Source organism: Arachis hypogaea, chromosome 16 (assembly GCF_003086295.3).
Source record: "Arachis hypogaea cultivar Tifrunner chromosome 16, arahy.Tifrunner.gnm2.J5K5, whole genome shotgun sequence".
Lineage (NCBI taxonomy): Eukaryota > Viridiplantae > Streptophyta > Magnoliopsida > Fabales > Fabaceae > Arachis > Arachis hypogaea.
This window is the reverse complement of record NC_092051.1, coordinates 7,019,994-7,039,234: the sequence shown is the minus strand read 5'-3', so window position 1 is coordinate 7,039,234 and position 19,241 is coordinate 7,019,994. Positions and strand designations below refer to the sequence as shown.

At 37.1% G+C, this 19,241-nt stretch overlaps 3 protein-coding genes across 3 annotated transcripts; all 3 read right to left on the bottom strand.

Moving 5' to 3' along the window:
* Window positions 1-795: 795 nt before the first annotated feature.
* Window positions 796-3,223, bottom strand: LOC112756358 (outer envelope pore protein 16-3, chloroplastic/mitochondrial). Its single transcript, XM_025804919.3, has 3 exons — window positions 2,828-3,223; window positions 1,877-2,222; window positions 796-1,152 (listed from the first exon to the last, which is right to left on the bottom strand). The coding sequence occupies exons 2-3, from the start codon at window positions 2,211-2,213 to the stop codon at window positions 995-997; spliced, it is 495 nt and encodes a 164-aa protein (XP_025660704.1). The 5' UTR covers window positions 2,214-2,222; window positions 2,828-3,223; the 3' UTR covers window positions 796-994.
* Window positions 3,224-3,401: 178 nt separating this feature from the next.
* LOC112759061 (protein STRUBBELIG-RECEPTOR FAMILY 2) lies at window positions 3,402-8,158 on the bottom strand. Its single transcript, XM_025807887.3, has 14 exons — window positions 7,932-8,158; window positions 7,618-7,744; window positions 7,458-7,529; window positions 7,297-7,362; window positions 6,477-6,548; window positions 6,328-6,399; window positions 6,118-6,183; window positions 5,976-6,041; window positions 5,469-5,872; window positions 5,055-5,326; window positions 4,665-4,930; window positions 4,299-4,571; window positions 3,880-4,036; window positions 3,402-3,783 (listed from the first exon to the last, which is right to left on the bottom strand). Exons 1-14 carry the CDS (start codon window positions 8,023-8,025, stop codon window positions 3,580-3,582), a joined length of 2,211 nt encoding a protein of 736 aa, XP_025663672.1. The 5' UTR covers window positions 8,026-8,158; the 3' UTR covers window positions 3,402-3,579.
* Window positions 8,159-15,011: 6,853 nt separating this feature from the next.
* Window positions 15,012-17,871, bottom strand: LOC112758858 (squamosa promoter-binding-like protein 9). Its single transcript, XM_025807637.3, has 3 exons — window positions 17,337-17,871; window positions 15,826-15,968; window positions 15,012-15,751 (listed from the first exon to the last, which is right to left on the bottom strand). The coding sequence occupies exons 1-3, from the start codon at window positions 17,699-17,701 to the stop codon at window positions 15,228-15,230; spliced, it is 1,032 nt and encodes a 343-aa protein (XP_025663422.1). The 5' UTR covers window positions 17,702-17,871; the 3' UTR covers window positions 15,012-15,227.
* Between the last annotated feature and the right edge of the window lie 1,370 nt (window positions 17,872-19,241).

Sequence of the window (19,241 nt, the reverse complement as noted above, 5' to 3'; positions counted from 1 at the left end):
TAAATCAGTGCATTTTGTGAATCTCAGGGACTACTTTGATGTTTAACTCGCTAACTTACACATAACTTATGTAATTTAGTAATTCATCAATATAGTGTGTAAAAATAAATCTAATTTACTAGCAAATAAACTAAGTTTAATAAGTTTAAACTTGACCCATGTAATAATAAATTTTTTAACTCAATTTACCTAGTTATTAATGAGTCAATTTGACTTACTTCTAACTTTACTTTTTTTTTTTGGTGACTTTGACTTTATTTATCAGTGTATAGTCTACTTACACAAAAAAAAACTTTGCCTGGTATTTTTTCTATGCTCATTTTACTTTTTAACAGAAATCGTGGAATCCACGGTTTTTCTATGCAAATAACTTTTGAACGTAAATCGTGAAATCCCATCCACAGTTTATATATATTCAGAATCTATAAGACCCTCCCGCGATTTGCATAAATTTCTAAAAAATTACATTTTAGTATCCAAACGGTAAAAGTTGTATTTCGATAATATTAAAACTCAAATATTTTATTTTAGTAAATTACCCTTTTTACATTTCTCTTCTTTTTTTTTAACTTTATTTGATCAATTAGTATCTTAAAAAAAACTCGTGAACTATTTCTTAAATAAATTGTTATAAGTTTACGTGTTCCATACTGATGATTATAAAATAAAATGTAAAAATTTTCAATTAAGAGAATAACTTTTGAAAAGTATATTCGCCCCTTGTGTGTTCGGAGAGCATTAAAATCCTCTAAACCAACCAAGCAACAAAAGAATGGGAAAAACTTCAGAAAGAAATTTGGAAACACAATACATAAGTACATTTATTGGAATTTTAATCGGTCCAGCATTAATAACCTTATAAAAGAAACAATACGGAAGAACATCCAAGTATGTAATTCCAACTCAAAACAAACAACTGGCTAACAAAGAGTGATTCACTCCCTCCTACAACTTGAAATAACTTTGGTCACAAAGGTCCATTATTAATTAATAATTATGCATCAGCAGATTCAGCATTGGGTCTTTTCTTTGTAGTGTAAGCAGCATACTCCTTATGAGAATCATGTTTTATTCTCTGACCTCCGAAATCAATAAATGCAGAGGTGAATGCCAATGCTGACCCAGCCTGAATTGCAGTTTTGATGCTCCTCCCTAAAACAGAATGGCAAGAACACAAAACCAGTTAAAAAATAGTAAGATCCAAGTTGAGTAATTTAGATAATAAAAAAGGTAACCCTGGTCTGCTAATCTGCATAACTTAAATTATATCCAGTGCAGTTCGCAACAAACAAAAATAGTTTCAGTTTGCAAGATAGTTGATGGTAATGTCAGCAGAAAAAATAACAAAGGGCAAAAAACTCTGGAATTTAGTTTCTACTTTCTATATAAAGAAAAATAAAGTTCAAGTTCACATAACATCAGCTATCAACCAAGTCTTATTGGATCTGAATGAAACAGATCACTGAAGACAGCAAAAAAGGGCACAAATGTCACTTTAAGCTTCTGTGATTTCAGAACTGACATTAGCATATGAATAAAAACACATCGGACCCAAACACAAATAATAAAGAAACAAACATGAAAACTCATGAGTACACACAAGCAACTTGAAAAGGAGGAGAAGGAGAATTTTGTTGGTGGGGGGCACACGCACACACAACATTCACATACAAAGGAACTGGATTTCCTTATATGATACTTCACTATCACATCTAGTTAGATTATAGGTGAAAGCCATCAAAGCATCATTGAGTTTTGTTCACCATTATCATCGACAAATCAGCAGCCCCGTTCCATAAGTGAGATTTCAAAATATAGATTTAACATACGCAAATTATGGTCTAACAGAGATAAATAGTTTGGAGCAAAAGGCTACCTTTATAACCCAGAACAGTTGCACCAGCAACAAATCCACCTACAGCACCATTGACAAGATCCCTCTTCATCCTAGCGTTCTGCACCAACTGCTCAACACCGATGTAAACTCCTCCTATGGCAGCAAAGGTCAATCCATAGTTGCCCATCATCTTGAAAGTTCTTATCAGGCCTGGAAGAGCAACGTTTCTCTCAACACGAGGAACATCATTCCAGGTGGCAACAACAGTACCCCAGATGGTGCCAGAAATTAAACCAGTTGTTGCACCCTTAATAGTTTTCATCAATGATGAATCCTCATCCTCCAAATACCTAAGTTCTGCAGGGTCTATATCCATGACTTTCAACTACAAAAACAAAAATTTCCAGAGAATAAATAAAAGTAAGTCTTTGATCAATGATCACACCACTACTAGTACTACTACTACTACTACTACTACTCAATCTCAGAAATTGCAATTAGACAATATCTTAGATTAGATAGCTTTTTTACTACTCATACAGAAGAGGGGAAACGCATGTTATCCTCCACATATATCATTTTGATGGGACTCCATTCCAAAAGGGAATATGGAATTCCGAATAACTGATCCTAAAATCTACACAATGCTTACATTTAATGTCAATTTTCCTCCCTTTGAAAAAAAAAAAAAAAAAAAACGAAATCGACCAAAATCGGAATAATCGATCCTGAAAATTATTGTTTGATCGGATTAAAAAAGGAGACGCCGAGGGAGGCGGGGAGGGGTTGGGCACCAAAGAATCATATTAATAATGGAAAACATTCAGATCAGGAATAGTTTCTGAAAACCCTAGAAAGATGCGGAAACCAGCTAAGCTATTGGAAGTATGATATGAGAGACTGTGAGGGATTGCAGTTACAATTATTAGAGACGAGAATTCACATGAAAACGCGGCTAAGAAGAAGAAGAAGAAGAAGTAGAAGCGTTACCTGAGAGAAATTGAAAAGAGAAACAAGATTGAAGAGTGAGGAGCTACCGCCACACACACACTGAAGCACCGTTCTTCTCTTCGCTTTCTTCCCTTACCGTTTTACCCCTCACTCCACACTATCGTTCTGCCCAAAATTTAATTTAATTTTTTTATTTTACTTTTTTTAAACCCATCAATATTTCGGATTAAGCGTCTAAAATATTTATCATCGTTTGGTTTAAGTTAGAATAATAGCTTTACTATTTACAATATGTATTATTGAATATTTGGATCTATATTGAATGAAATCTTATGAATCAAAACTAAATGTCTTTGAAATGGTTGAACTGAAATAAATATTTTTTTTGTCAAGAAAACCAAAAGGTACTATTTATAAAGGAGGGGGACATGAAATAATTAGAAAAACGCACTAGCTAAACAAGTTGTATTTATCAAATTCCGTAATAAGTTTATTTTGATTTAACCTTTATTTTGTTTTCTTTGACAAAAAGATGTAACTTTATTTCTCACGTAAAGAAATTCTGACTTGGACACGAAAAGCACAATAAATTTTTTGGTGAAAATTTCTCAAGTGGTAAGTAAAGTAAAAGCTAGAATTCCCACTTATCTCAATTACTACAAAGAAGTGTGTATGAATTTATCAATTACTTTATCACTTAAAAGGAATTTTTCATTTTAGAGGATGTCAATCCTTGATGGATGAATTACTAACTTTATTATGATTGAAATTACAAGAGAAATCAAAATGATTTAGGCGGATACATGGCTCAACGCCGGTGAACCCATAAATCGTGAGTTTGTTGAACGGAAAGATTTCTCAAATGATTCAAGTTCAATGAAGTTGCCACCATCTGCTCCTACTCTACCACCGCCCTTTGCTATGTTGAACTTTTGCGAGAATGATACAAGCGAGTCCACAACTTCTGACATCTGAGGACGAAAATGCCTCGAAGGCTGCACATTACGAAACACATTACCAAACCACAAGTAGAAGTTCATGAGGTGCTACTGAATGTTGATAATGATATATATATATATATATATATATACCTGTATGCAGAGTGAGACGATAGCAGCATAACGAGAAAGAGCCTTGGATGAAAATGTCCTCTTCATACCGGGATCCACCATCTGCTCCAAACTGGCGTTATCGTGAAGCCTGGGTGAAGCCCACTTCACTAGGTACTGCTCCTCAATTGGCCTGCCACTGTGAGTGCGATGAAAAATAATGAGTACATGCAACATATTTCAAAGAGGGAGCTATTGTTCCACATTGGTAAAGATTCATATATTGTTGTCTTTATCCAAAGTTGATAATTAAAAATGGTCAAATAATTTTATATATTTGACTAGGCGAGTTTTATGGTGTCTAAATTGCCTAACTTCTCTTTTAAAATTGCCTAAATTGCTATCTAAAATTTTTAAATTATCAACTTATCACGATGCCACCTTCAACATAACATGCATACCCATCGAATGCTTTTCTTCCCGTTAACATTTCCAGAAGCAGTACCCCAAAGGCATACACATCTTTCTTTCTGCTGCTACCTCCTGCTCTGCCATGGTCAGGGGACAGGTAACCTACATCAATAGGAGCCTCGGTAGCCTGAATGCTCCTCAGTGGTCTCAAAGCAGCCAAGCCACAGTCAGAAAGACGAGGCATCAAATTCTCGTCCAGAAGAACATTGGCGGCCTTCAAGTTTCCATGGGCAACAGGTGGGGAGAATGCTGAGTGCAAGTAGCTGAAAACATTCATCATGTTTATGAGTTGACACAATATGAGTATTGGCTAGACATGCATACACATGTGATCATTGATATTGAATGGAACTTACTCGAGGGCGTTAGCAACGCCGACAGCTATCCGGAGACGGAGGATCCATGATAGAGGCTTGTATACGTCTCTGTGAAGAGCATCGTGCAGAGTCAAATTCCTAACATAATCATACACAAGAAGATGCTTTCCCCGCTCCAAACAGTAGCCATTCAGTGCTACTATGTTGGGGTGCTTCAATCGGGAAGCCGTGCAGATAACATCCAAGAACTTTTCCTCTTCTCTGTAAGACACACCCGCCAAGTTTATGCTCTTCACTGCCAGAATCTTCAACGACAAAAAGGAAACAACAGAAAAAGAGAAAATGGTAATTAATTTGCAAGGAACAGTTTGAAACTTGATTTTTTTTAAAAAAAGACACTCCTTTTTGAAAGATAGCTTAAGTTTGTACTTTGCCATCAGGAAATTTGGCTCTGTATACAGTGCCAAGAGAGCCCTCTCCCAGAACGTTGCATTCATTGAAGTTGTTAGTAGCAAACTGAAGCTCTGATACGGTGTAAACTTTCGTCCTTCCGGTGGATCTGCTTCTTCTAGAAAAACTTCTTCTTGAAGCGTCGGCTATATTGTTGTGGTGCACAGGAGGCAATCCCATTGGACCCCTGAGGGATGCAGGATCAAAAGCCGGGATTTGTGGGCTCTCATCTAAAGCAGTAGATGAGACCTCTATTTCCAGGGGAAAATAAAACACATGATTAACGAGAAATGAAAAAGATGAATTCACAGAATCCTAAAATTCAATGGCATACTAAGAAGTGATTCAGTACATCAGTGGTTCAGTATATGTATTGGTATCTTTATGAATTACCTATTGTTGCACTGCTTGGATGAGAATGTAAAGAGAAATGGTTGCTTTCCAAGCTCTTTGAGCTTGGCATATGTGCTCGCCTTTTACTTAAACGGATTGCAACGAAGAGTGCCACACCAGTTGCCATTAGTGTTCCTGCACCAACCATAAAAGCTATTCCTCCGGGACCCATATGTTTTTCCTTGTGCTGACTAACCTTGGGAGGTGGAGGAGCATAGTTCCTTATGGCACTTGCCACAGTTGTATTATGCTCAACTGGGTGTATGGGTGGGTGACTAAAGTTATGTACAACTGGGTGTGAGGGTGGGTGACTAAAGTTACGTTCAACTGCTATTGGTACAGTGTCCAGAGGAAAAGGCCAAGGGGGAGAGCTGCCCTCTGAATGGAAGTTATTCCCTCCAATCCTGATCCATGGTAGAGAGGTTTATCATCACATGTTGTGTGTTCATTATTTCTTTTGATGCAAGAAACATTATGCTATCAAAATTCAGAATAGTTGTCACTGACCGTAAATTCGGTATGGTGTGAAAGTGGAGTGGAAGAATGCCACTAAACAGATTGTCTTGGATGTTCCTGTGAACATAGAGAAGTGAGCAAATAATAAAACAGTAATGTATTTTAGGCTTTTAGCAACTGTTAAAAACCCTACAGATATGAAAGTGGAAGTTCAGCCAGGTAGGTGACTGATCCAGTAAATCTGTTATTCTGCAGAAACCTGCAAATAAGCACCACCATACAGTTCAAACCAACAGATACTATTCCTATCTTTGAATATATCAAGAAACATAAATCAAGGATCTTTTTTCCTTTAAGTAAATTTAAAAAAAAAAAAAAAAAGAGTATGAAAGAATTATCTTACAATTTATCAAGGTTTTTCAAGGAACCAAACGATCTTGGAAGATCTCCTGAGAAATTGTTGTATGAAAGGTCCCTGAAGAAAGGAGCTCACCCTTATTCATTTTATCTAAATTCAAATTCTACATCAAAAGAACAGGTGAGATGACATACATTTCTTTGAGATCATCCAGGCCAGTAAATACATCGCCAATGGGTCCATTTAAGAGATTGTGGCTTAAATTCCTGCACGACAAGAAGATAACAATAATTGCACAGCCATTTGGAACTTAATATGTTATGTTCAACAGAGAACAAAAAAAATAAAAGGAAATGAAATTTCAGTGAATATTTTGGTTCAGAAATGTACCCTTGTATTACTCTCTTAATCAAGCTTGGTCAACATTCAACGCTAATATAGCAATTAAATGGAACTTTGGTCCCAGGGAATTCACTTGCTATCAGTTTAGTCTCATGTTTAGCCCATTAAAGCATGGTGGATAGATTTTATAATTGTCTTCATATGAAAATATTACTTTTGACCCTTGGATGATGGATTTTATGGTTAGATTTTGATATTTAAAAAAGTATTGTCTTTGTTTAAAATGTGACTAAATAAATAAGTCACACTTTTAAACAAAGCATCTTCATAAAAAGATGTTTTTGCCATCTTCATTTGAGTAGTTGCCTTAAAACATTCCCACTTGTTTCCCAGTACATCTTTTACTATCATGGCTATGTGAGGAGTAACATGAAATGAGTCTGAACAATTAGACTAGTGATAAAAAACAGCATTTAAGTAAGAATTCACGAGCAAGTTATATTTCGAGCATAAAAAAGAATTCCATTTTCCTAATGTGACTCTTAGATGCCATAGTTCACTGTTGACAAATGTATATAATTTGTACTTAAAAAAATGGTTGCAAAAATGCAAGTCATATTTCTACAAGAAAGAATCTAGTAGTGCAGGAACAAGATGAAACACATGGCTTACATATTTCTTGCATTGCGGGGTAAGCTAAATGGTATTTCTCCACCTATGTTATTAGAACTGACATCACTGTATAAACCAGAACAAACAAGTCAGAAAAAGTTTGCAGATCTTAACAGTAAAATATCCTGATGGTAAGAACAAATAGCCCAACAAAAACTTACAGTTCCTTCAAGTTCTGAAGATCACGGAGCATGCTTCCAAAATTTCCAGTGAGGTTCAGTCCGCGAATTTTTCTTCATGAAGACAAGAAAGCATTATACTAGGGACATTATTATGATCTAGCAATGAATATAATTAGCATTAGTTAGTAACCAATCTCACATGTGTATAACTGATGACCCGGAACAAGCGATTCCTTTCCAAGACTCCTCGCATGGATCACTACCATTCCAACCTTGGAGCTGAGGAGGGTAGTTTAAAGCCTTGTATAGATCCTGCAGAGCTGATACTGTTGGTCGAAAGAACCACAAGAAACGTATTATTAGTCCATTGTTTAGGTTCTTGATTCAAATCACATTAAGCTTTTAGGATTATTCATTCAATATGATATGATATCCGATGGAATATTTGATTCCAAGAACAAATTATATGAACATAGAGAGTAGAAATGAGTAAAAGAGGTGATCTTGAATTACCTTCGGGTGAAGGAGTAGATGCCAAACCCTGAGAAATCAAAATCGACGAGAAGACAACGAGGTTGAGTTGCACGTAGAGGTAGTCGCAAATCATTTTTTATTTCCCGAGAATCGGAAATGTAACACCCCTCGCTTACTTTTTCCCCTTCCCTGAAGAAGAAGAAGAAGAAAGAATTGATGAATGCATTACTTGGATTTAGAAAGCGAAAAGAAGAAGATGACGTAAGTGGAAGGGTGCAATGAAAGCTTGTTTACTTTCATGAGCTCAGCAGCTACCTCAAGTGGGATTAGCGTTTTTCAACTGTTCGTGCGTTCTGGTGAGGTGGGGTCCACATAGCGTTTTTCGTGTTCTCTAGTTTTCGCGCCAAAGATGTTTAACGGATTTCATTGGGCTTTTTTCTTCCGGCCCAATTCAAAGATTTCTTTTGGCCCAAGTAGCTTGTTTACGTTTCGATTAATTTGAGTCTTTTACAAAATTGCACATTGGCTTGTGTTGCAAAATTTAGGGCTGTGCACGGATCGGATCGGATCGGATATAGCCTAAAATTCTATTTGATTCGCACTGCACTCATTGGATCGGATCGGATACGATATCCGCATTTTTTTAGGTCAGATTTGATCCGCATACTTGCGGATCGGATCAGATCAGATATCGAGTATATCTGCATAATTAAAATAAAAACTATTTTATGATTCTGTTTGGCTGTTTTTACAAAAAAATATCCAGAAAATTCATTTTTTATCTGTTTAAGCCTATTTACTCTTAAAATATTATCAATAATAGTTCTCTTGAATAACAAAAACAAAATAATAACACAAGATTTAGGGGGAGAGCGTGGGTGGGTATGTATCCGGTGTTAAGGAGGGTTCTTCTCGAGAGGGGTTAGGAAAGCCATCCAAGGTCTCTTTTAGAGATAAAGTTATTGGTGCAGAAAAGTCTAAGGCCTTTGCATTAGTAGGGTCTTTATCTGGGGATGGTATCGCGACGGTGACAGGTAAGCAAGGTGATTCTCGTCCACCAAGTGTCAGTTTTACCAAGGAGGCAAAGAGCTGTCTAGCTGAACCTTATAAGGAAGCCATCGTGATCAAGGTGCTGGATAAGTATTATGGCTACACGGCTCTCATGCATAAGCTCCGGATAGTATGGCGCATCAAAGGAGGGTTTGATTTGTTGGATGTGGGATTTGGATATTTTTTGGTTAAATTTGATATTGCTGGGGATCGTGAGAAAGTCATTCTTGGTGGCCCGTGGTTGATAGACGGTCACTATGTTGCAGTAAAGCCATGGGATGTGGATTTTAGGCCATGCGAAAAATCCTTTGGATCAACGCTGGTATGGATTCGAGTCTCGGGACTTCCAATTTGGTGCTACCAGGAACAAGCAATGCTGCGAATTGCTTCTGCAATTGGGATTCCGGTGAAAGTAGATTTGGCTACTAAGCTCGCAGAAAGAGGAAAATATGCCCGAGCTTGTGTTCAAATTAATCTTGAGTTGCCTGTAATCAAACATATTATAGTGGAGGGTGTGACTTATGAAGTGGAGTACGAGAGTTTACAGTTGATTTGTGCTACTTGTGCACGGTATGGGCATGATAAATCGTTGTGCATGGAGAAGGAGTCTTTGGAAGGAAACATAAATTCCTTTGGTGATGGAAAAAATAATGAAGCCCCAACACTAGTGCCACACAACAATCACGAGATTCAAAAAGAGGCTGAATCAGAAGCTCGTGATTTGGGTGAGAAATTAGGAGTTGTTAAAGGGAAGGATGTGGTTACGGAATCATTGGCTCCTCACGTGCCTGATGGTCTTGTTAATGAGGCATGCATGGATGATGGAGAGGGCTGGCAACAAGTGCTGCGTAAGAAAAAATTTACAATGGGCCAGTCATCAGGTTTGAAGGACCAAGATGGAAAGCAGCACAAGTTTGGTTCGAGAAGGGTTCCAAGGCCCAATTTGCATGGTGATGGAGGCAAATCAACTGGCATTAGGATGGGGAAGCAAGAAAAACATGAAATTGCGCCATCTCCATCGCGCAGAACTCCTGCACGTCGTGGAATTTCTCTACGGAAGCGTCCTCGGCCTTCCTCCTTGCAGAACTCGCCAGTTGATAAAAATGGTGGCACAACGGAGGAAACCTTAGTAGATGGAAGCATGGCAAGTGCAGTGTCAGGGGGTCCAAAGGTGGCAATTATTGAGGATCAGAGTGTGCCAGTACCGCAGGACAAACCACCTATTGAGGTTGGTGATTCTGTTTAGAGTTTATGTTCTTATTTATTCTGTCCCTATTATTTATGGATAGTTTAAATATGATTGTTTGGAATATTAGGGGTGCTTCTAATAAGTTAGCCCGGGTGCATTGTAAGGAACTTGTTAGGAAATTTAGACCTGTTTTCTTTATTGTGGTTGAAACTCACTCCCCTTTTCAGCATTTAAAATTATTTTGGGAAAGGTTGGGGTATCACTCTGTTGGTATAGTAGAGGCACAGGGGCATAAGGGAGGTATTTGGTTTCTATCCTCTATGAAGGGTGTTTGTTGTAAGTTCATTGATGCTTTTGATCAGGGTGTTACTGTTGAGGTTCACTTTGATAATTTAATTTGGAGGTGTAGTGGTATTTATGGCAGTCCTCAATTTAATAAAAGGGTTCTCCTTTGGGATTATCTTGTTGCACAATCCATGGTTTTTCAAGGACCTTGGATTGTTCTTGGTGATTTTAATGAAGTCAAATTTTCTCATGAATCTAAGGGCTGTCAATTTTCTCATCAAAGAGCAGACATGTTTGCTACTTCATTAGGGGATAGTGGTTTGTTTGATCTGAAGACTATCGGGAGGCAGTTTTCTTGGTACAGGAGGGTGAAAAATTATGTTGATGTGGCAAAAAAGCTTGATCGAGTCTGTATAAATAGTAGTTGGTTATCTATCTTTCCAGAGGCTTATGCAGAAGTTTTAAATAGGCTTCAGTCTGATCATTGCCCTATTCTGGTGCGTTGTAAAGGTCGTCCTCAGCCTAAAGGGAATCGACCTTTCCGATTTGTTGCTGCTTGGGCTACTCATCCTGGGTATAAAGATATTGTGAACCAGTCATGGTGGTCTGGTAATAGAGGAATTCATGGCAAGCTTTCAGAAGTACAGAAGAATTCACTAGAGTTTAACTCGAAGGTATTTGGTAACATTTTTGTTAAGAAATGTGAATTAGAGCAGCAGATTAATTATTTACAAAAGCGTTTGGAAGTGGTGGATAGTATTTATTTGCGTCAGAAAGAGCAACAGTTGCTTGATGATTATAATAATACTCTAGTGCAAGAAGAGCTCCTATGGTTCCAAAAGTCCAGAGAGCAGTGGGTAAGGTTCGGGGATAGGAATACAAGATTCTTTCATATTCAAACTCTTGCGCGAAGGAAGCATAATAAGATTCATGGCCTTTTTCTCAAGGATGGAGTGTGGGAAACTGATCCAGAGGTTCTGAGTCAAGAAGCAGAGTCTTTCTATAAAAGCTTATTCTGTCATTTGGATGATGTTGATTTGGGTTGCCTTGGTGATGTGCCTCTTCCTTCTCTGAATGAGGAAGCTTGCAATAATCTTACGGCACCAGTTACTATGGAGGAAGTCAAAACAGCTGTTTTTCACATGAACTCTTTTAAAGCTCCAGGTCCGGATGGGTTTCAAGCTTTCTTCTTCAAAGAATATTGGGAGATCATTGGTCTTGATGTTTGGAAGATGGTTAAGCAGGCATTCTCCGGTGTTACTCTTGATCCGAGAATGTTGGAGACTTTACTGGTTCTCATTCCAAAGGTTGAATCACCGGTATCTATGAAAGATTTCAGGCCGATTAGTCTCTGCAATGTAGTTTACAAGATCATCACGAAGGTCCTTGTTAATAGGCTTCGTCCTCATCTTGCGGAGATTGTTGGCCCGCTTCAAGGAGGATTTATTCCGGGACGAGGAACTCCTGACAACATCATTATTGCTCAAGAAGTCCTCCACTTTATGAAGAAGACTAAATCAAAGAAAGGCACACTGGCCTTTAAGATTGATCTGGAGAAAGCTTATGACAGAGTTGACTGGAGGTTTTTAGCTCATACCCTTAAGAGCTTTGGTTTTCCTATTCCTACACTTAATTTGATTATGAATTGTGTCACTGCTTCTTCCTTATCTATTCTTTGGAATGGGAGTCGTCTAAATGGCTTTACTCCTAGCCGAGGTCTTAGACAAGGAGACCCTATGTCACCCTATCTTTTTGTGTTGTGTATGGAGCGACTGGCATGCTTTATTAGTCATCAGGTTGATTTGGGCTTGTGGGAGCCGGTTGCTATTTCTAGAGGGGGACCAAGAATATCCCATTTAATGTTTGCGGATGACTTGCTTCTATTCTGTAAAGCTACAAAAAGACAAGTGCAAAATGTGATGTTGGTTTTAGAGACTTTTTGCAAAGCATCTGGGATGAAGATTAATGTGGAGAAGTCTAAAGCGCTTTGCTCCAAGAATGTCTCTGCAACAAGGAAAGAGGTTTTCACTGGGGTATCCTCTATCAGATTTGTCCAGGATTTGGGCAAGTATCTTGGAGTTACCCTTAGCCATTCTAGAGTGACTCGTTCAGCTTTCAATGGTGTCCTGGATAAGATTCGGAGTAGGCTAGCAAGCTGGAAAGGGAGTTTACTCAATCGGGCTGGTAGACTCTGCTTGGTTAATTCTGTTGCCGCTGCTATTCCCACGTACCAGATGCAGGTCTCTATTTTTCCCAAAGGAATCATTAGTAAATTGGAGTCTATGATGAGGAATTTTCTTTGGAAAGGACAAGTTGATGGAAGAGGATTGAATCTTGTTAGTTGGAAGGTACTGGTTACTCCAAAAAAATATGGAGGTTTGGGGATTAAAGATCCTTATTGTGTAAATATTGCTCTTCTTGGGAAGCTAGTTTGGACTTTTTTCCAGCAGCCAAACAAGCTATGGGTCCAATTATTGGATGCCAAATACCGATCATCTCTATATGACTGTTTTAGTTATCCTAAGAACAAGGACTCTCCCATTTGGAGGTGTCTTTGCAAGGCTTGGAAAGTGTTGAAGGATGGGTTTGCTTGGTGTATTGGAGATTTGAATCAGAATTTTTGGTTTTCTAGCTGGAGGAGAGAAGGACGGTTATCTAATGAGATGGATTATGTCCACATTTCTGATTCGAATCTCCGGATACAGGATATTTGGTCGGTTGGTAGGTGGCATTTGGATACTCTTTATTCTCCTTTATCTCAAAATCTGAAAGATAATATTCTCTCTTACAATCCAGATGAACAAGCAGGTCCGGAAGTGGGTTGGTATTGGAGTGGGTCTGCTGCCAAAGTCTATGACTCACGCAATGGTTACTTGTGGTTGTGTAAGCAGCTGTTTGGTTGGGAGGAGAGGGAGAATTGGCTTTGGCTTTGGCGTCAGCTTGTTCCGGAAAAGCATAAGTTTTTGGCTTGGTTGTGTCTTAAGGAGGCTCTTCCTACTGCAAGTTTTCGCTTTAGAAGAGGGATGTCGTCATCGGATAGGTGTCCAAGATGTCTTTCTAGCCAGGAATCGGTTATACATTGTATTCGGGATTGTCCAAAAGCTCAGCTTGTCTGGCAAAGGTTGGATATTCCTTGTCATCCTTTGGATTTAAAGAACTGGTTCTTGTATCATAGCAGAGAGCACCCGTTCAAGTTCTTTTCGGGACTTTGGTGGATATGGCGAGCAAGGAATAACGACATCTTTAATCCCCATGAAACTTGGCCTCCGGAAAAAGTCATTTGTCTGGCATTAACTTCAGAAAAGGAGCTTAGAAATATTTTTGAATTACAACGTATGTCCCTTCCCTCTACTCTAAATGGTTTTTGGAATCCCCCATCCATTGGTACTTTTAAGATTAATTGTGATGCTAGTTATTTTGGTTCGGGTGATAGTGTTGGTTTTGCTTGTGTTATTAGAGATTGTAATGGGAGCTGGCAAAGGGGGTGTTTGGGAATGATTGAGAGTAATAGTATTCTTCAAGGAGAATTGTTTGCTATTTGGAGAGGATATCTCTTAGCTTGGGATGTGGGTCAACGAGATGTTATTTGTGAGACGGATTGTGTGGAAGCATTTAATCTTGTTACTCAAGATGGTTTTGGGTTTATTGATCCACTGGTGCTCAAAATAAGAGATATCATGCATTGGAATTGGCGTGTTGACTTTCGTTTGATTATGAGAGATGCAAACACGGTGGCAGATACTATGGCAATGATGGCGATGAAGTTACAACTTTCGCATGTAGAGCTTCTTTCACCTTGGGAGGAGTTTAAGAGTAGTCTTAAACGGGACTGTCCCTCTATTTAAGCAGTTCCTTGTTTTGTTTCTTTTGTTTTTCTTTGTTTAATTTATTTCAGTCACCAAAAAAAAAAAAAAAAAAAGTACCACAAAAAATTAAAAATAAAATATCATAAAATTCATAAAATAACACACTAAAATTCATATCACATTAGGGTTTACTTTCTTAAACTATGCTATTTATATGTGATGTGCGGATATGCGAATTTGCGGATCAGATCCGCGGATATCACTGCCGAATCAGCAATCCGATCCTACCATAGTGCGGATTCGGCACTATCCGATCCATGTGCGGCCCTAACAAAATTAAGTGAATTTTGAACAGCTTCATTATTCAAACATTATTTTACTCCCGCTTAGTTTTCAAAAATACTATTTAATTTTCAAAAATACTATTCCAACATGTATTTTATACTAGTGATTGTCTTTGTTAGCTAATTATGACGTAAACATAGCATAGTCGTTTAATTTAGGGGAATATTAGGGGGACAAATACTTTGTTGAACAATATGAACAACCACCAATCAAATAAAAACACACTACACCTCCAAATTAATCTTCTAAATTTTAATATTAAAATAACCATCCGTACACTAGTAAAATAAACATCCGATATATCTATTGTTTACATTGTTTAATATTTTCATTGTTTATCTATACTTTTCCTTTAATTTAACAGTGTCTTTAGAGATAGTAAAAGATACCACTCTCTTTGTGCCATAATTAAGATTAATATTGAAATAGAGAGTACAAGATTAATCATCAAATTTAAGAGGTGGTACCCATGTAGAAAGACAGCAACAATGTCTACTCTTAGATGATTGATTTAGTGGCTGAAAGTTTCACAACTGAATCAAAAATAGCAACAGCAATCAAGTAGCACAGGTTCCCATCTCATTTTCTAAGAGTTTGGTTATTACAAAAAGAGCAATCAAGTGCATTAAGTGACCAAGGAAGTGAATCATAGGCCCCGGACTACTCTAGATTCCCATGATGCCTCCTACCTGGTTCCAGTGCATCGAACTCGCCGGGAACTTGGCTATTAGGAAGCTGCGAGAATTGACCGAGGCCTAGATCAGGGACAACCTTGTTTGGACACCACCAGGGATTCGGAACTTGATGAATGGATTCACCATGGGATGATGCAGCAAGTTGTGTCACAGGTGCACCACTGAAATTCAACATGTTATTCAACCCGAGACTTGGTGCCATGTTACTAGATCCCCATGTTTGGCTTGACAGAAGAGAGAGAGCACAGCTTGAGTCTGCTACGCCGGCATAACTTTCGCTCGAAGGAGGAGGGTGTCTGACATTGGGGATGCTTGTCCCACCCACTGAACCTTGCAAGAAAAGGTCAGATGATGTCTCTGAATAGCCCTGCCAGCTTAGTGTTCCGGAAATTGGTTGAGATGATCTGGGATTTGGAACTGTGTTTCTAAGACCCAGCTTCGGGTATGAAGCGAATTCCATCACGAAGCTTCCACCTTTGCCACTATCATCTGTGTCAAACATTTTAGTTCATTTTGCATGCTTTGTATAAATGATCATTGCTAATTTAATGAGAATGACTAACCAAAAAGTGATGAAGAAAGTCTTGCATAACGAGAGGTTAAGAAGTTGCTGGATGGTGGGGGCTTTCTCCGACGTTCGTTATGGCCGGCAAGCCGCCTGCGGCAACTTCGTTTCCCTTGATCAAATTCAGGAAGCTGATGAAATCTGGGCAAGGCCATGAAACAAGATATTAGCCCTTTTTTTTTTTCGAAATATAAACGCTGCTTATTCTATGACAGTTCTTTTTGTTTCCTAGCATCACATGGATTGTAAAAATATTCATCTTAACTTTTATAGGCTTATCAGTTATCACCCAAATTTAAAATAAAAAATAGATTGAAGAAAAACTCAAATGAAGAGAGAATCTTTTAGTACAAATGACTATATTGAATACTTGGTTTTACACTTTTACATTTACCTCAACCAAATATCAGATGTTTTCATATTGGTTAACATGTTAAACTTCTTGGTTGATGTTTCTATTGCAGTTCATGTAGTTTCTTCCTTAATAGGTCCAATTTGTCCTTTTAAACCTCTCCATGTGATAAAATCACTCACAATATTAATACACTGTTTTCATGAGGCACAAGACCTCAAGACCCAAAACAGAAGGCAATACCAACATCACAAAACCCAGAGGGGAAAACAACAGTATTGCATTATTGCTATAAGGTGCTGGGTGCAGGAATCGATTCCCTTCCAAAAGGGAAAAAATACTTCTCACAAGCTTTATCAGACAGCCATTCAGATATTCACACTTTATTAAAGTTTAAAGTGCAGCTAGGAAAAGAAAAAGAAAAGAAATGTACGTTGAACCATAACAACCAAACATAACCCAACAAAAGATTTCAAGAGACACAGAATCACACAGAAAAACACTTAAATAGAACACACCCCAGAATAAAAAAGCTCCCTAAGTAGCAACATTCACAAAAACTATAAATGCACCGACAAAACAAGATGATGATAACATCACCTACTACACACTACTACAGGCCTACACTACACTGCACCCAAAACAGAATACCAGTACTATTAGAAGATAACAAAAAAATTGAAAAAACACACACAAAAAAGAAATAATAATAATAATAATAACACCAAAACATAAAAGAAGAGTCACCTTCCAAAGAGAGATAAAGTCTAGGCATTCTATATTACATCAATAAATTCCATATTATAATAACTTAATTAAAAAAAATCTGGAGATAGATACATATTCATTCTTCACCTTCTTTGTTAGTTTTTTTTTTCCCTTTCCTTTTTTGTGTTTTTTAATAGTAGCACCATAGACCCTATCCTACCCTATCCATCCCCTTATTGCAAAATATTAATACAGCACAAAGAAGAGTAATATACAAACATGCTAGAAATATTCCCAAACAAAGTATAAAAAATAAATACTTTTAATGTCTACAAATCCTAAAAAAGTATTCTTTTCTTTGTGAAGACAAAAGATTTCCTTAAAGAGTTTGGTTCCATGATAATGTATTATAATAAAAATAGAAGATAAAAGAAGATAGAGCGTTTGACCTGCTACACTGTTGGCAAAACCTTTGTTGGAGCCCAGAAACAGTGACAGTGGGGGATTTGGAGTGCATGGCACAAACTTTGTGCCTTGAATAGTAAGCCTTAGCATCACTCAGATCTGCTTTGCAACCCTCAACCTGGCACCTCGGTGGCTGCTGAGCATGCTGAACCGAACCGCCCCTACCCTTCTTGGGAACACCAACAGCAGAAGAAGAAGATGAAGTTGAAGAAGTGATTGACGGTGTGGAGAGACCCAAATCCTCAAAATATATTTTTTGGCCGAATTTCAAGCCGTTTAGAGACTCAACTGTGGAGGAAGGTGGTTGGTTCTTATGGTTATTGGTGGCAGTTCTTCCCCCCGGAGCCATTGTTATTGAGCTAGCAGAAGCAGAAGCAGCAGCAGAAGTAGAAGTAGTGTGAGTGAGTTGAATCCATTAAGATTCAATGAGAAGAAAAAGAGATGAAAGGAGAGTTAAAGTGAAAGCGAAAAGTGAAGACGTGACGCTGGGCCATCTTGGCAGAATCTGGAGAGTGCTGTGAGAAATTATAACAAGTAAGAACCAACATTTTTATCGGAAAAAATAAAATGTTAATTAATATTAGTTTAAAAATTTAGTTGTAGTGAATTTTACGTAAAATTGATAATTGACTCTCAACTATCAATTTAATCAAATTATTTAACGAGTCTCAATTATCAATTTGATTTAAATTTAATTGCACTTGAATTTTCATCAATAATCTTACATATTCATCTAATATTAGATTAATAAAAATAATTATTTTTAATATTAATTATTAAATAATTATCTAAAAAATACAATAATTTAACGATTATATAGTTTATATTATTAATACCTTAAAATTAAATACTTAATTTAAATACAACATAAATAAAAAAATAATCATAATATGTATATATATAAAATTAGTTATTAAATTAATTATTTATATAAAATAATATTTAAATAATAATCGATTTTTAGCATCTAAATAGCAATTTTTTATGAAAAAATATTGATAGTTTCATTAAATTAAATGAGAAGGATTCATTTCATACTACTTAGTACATTAGAGTGACGTCAAATAAAATACTCAATATGTCATAGAGTCAATCAGTCAAAGTTAAAGTTGGGATCAATTAAGTCCACACTAATTTATTACAATTTTGAGTTCCTTAGAGATCGGATGATGTGATATCTCAAGTTACATTGCGACTAATATGGTTATGTATAGTTTTATTTTATGTGGCAGGCTAAACAGTGCCCACGGAATGTTTATGTACCAAGATACCCAAAAAAATTATAAAATAAGATAAGAAAAATTTTAAATATATCAAAAATATCGATGTTTTAGTTGTTTTAACCGTTGATTTTAATTAATATATATTATATATTTTCTATAATTCAGATCAACGGTTAAAACAATTAGAACACTAATATTCCCGATACACTTGAAACTCTTCTAATAAGATAACCTTAATTTATGAACAAGCTTACAGAAATTAATTTATTAATAGAGATTAAAATCATGATATACAGTATTATTGGTGCATGGCGTGTAATTCAAAAATGTGGATCTATTATGGCCAATAACCTGAAAAACACAGGTTATCATTTTTCAGAGACATGAAAAGCAAAGCTGCAACAACTGCAAAACGCAACTTTCGTTTGTCAGCAAAGGCCATCCACTTGACGAAACGTGTCCCAATTTCCTGCAACCTGCTGTGTTGACCGTCTTAGAAACGCACCAAATACAGATTGCGTTTGTCAGGAAGCAACGCAAAATTACAGATTGCGATTGTCAGCGCCGTGCATGCATGCGTGACACGTGGTAGAAGAGGGTTTTGAGCGGGCCTTTAAAATGCAAAAACGTAGGTGAAAGGGGGAAGAGTTAAAACAAAACGCAAGC

Bases quoted from the DNA above. Each gene is read 5' to 3' on its own strand.
- LOC112756358 (XM_025804919.3), bottom strand. From the start codon at position 2,213: ATGGATATAGACCCTGCAGAACTTAGGTATTTGGAGGATGAGGATTCA. The intron at 1,153-1,876 runs GTAGCCTTTTGC...ATTCTGTTTTAG, and splicing joins AACTGTTCTGGGTTATAAAG to GGAGGAGCATCAAAACTGCA.
- LOC112758858 (XM_025807637.3), bottom strand. From the start codon at position 17,701: ATGGCTCCGGGGGGAAGAACTGCCACCAATAACCATAAGAACCAACCA. The intron at 15,969-17,336 runs GTCAAACGCTCT...GGCCTTGCCCAG, and splicing joins TTTTGCCAACAGTGTAGCAG to ATTTCATCAGCTTCCTGAAT. The intron at 15,752-15,825 runs GTTAGTCATTCT...TGTTTGACACAG, and splicing joins ACTTTCTTCATCACTTTTTG to ATGATAGTGGCAAAGGTGGA.
- LOC112759061 (XM_025807887.3), bottom strand. From the start codon at position 8,025: ATGATTTGCGACTACCTCTACGTGCAACTCAACCTCGTTGTCTTCTCG. The intron at 7,363-7,457 runs GTAAGTTTTTGT...TGGTTTATACAG, and splicing joins CTTCAGAACTTGAAGGAACT to TGATGTCAGTTCTAATAACA. The intron at 6,042-6,117 runs GTAGGGTTTTTA...CTATGTTCACAG, and splicing joins GAACTTCCACTTTCATATCT to GAACATCCAAGACAATCTGT.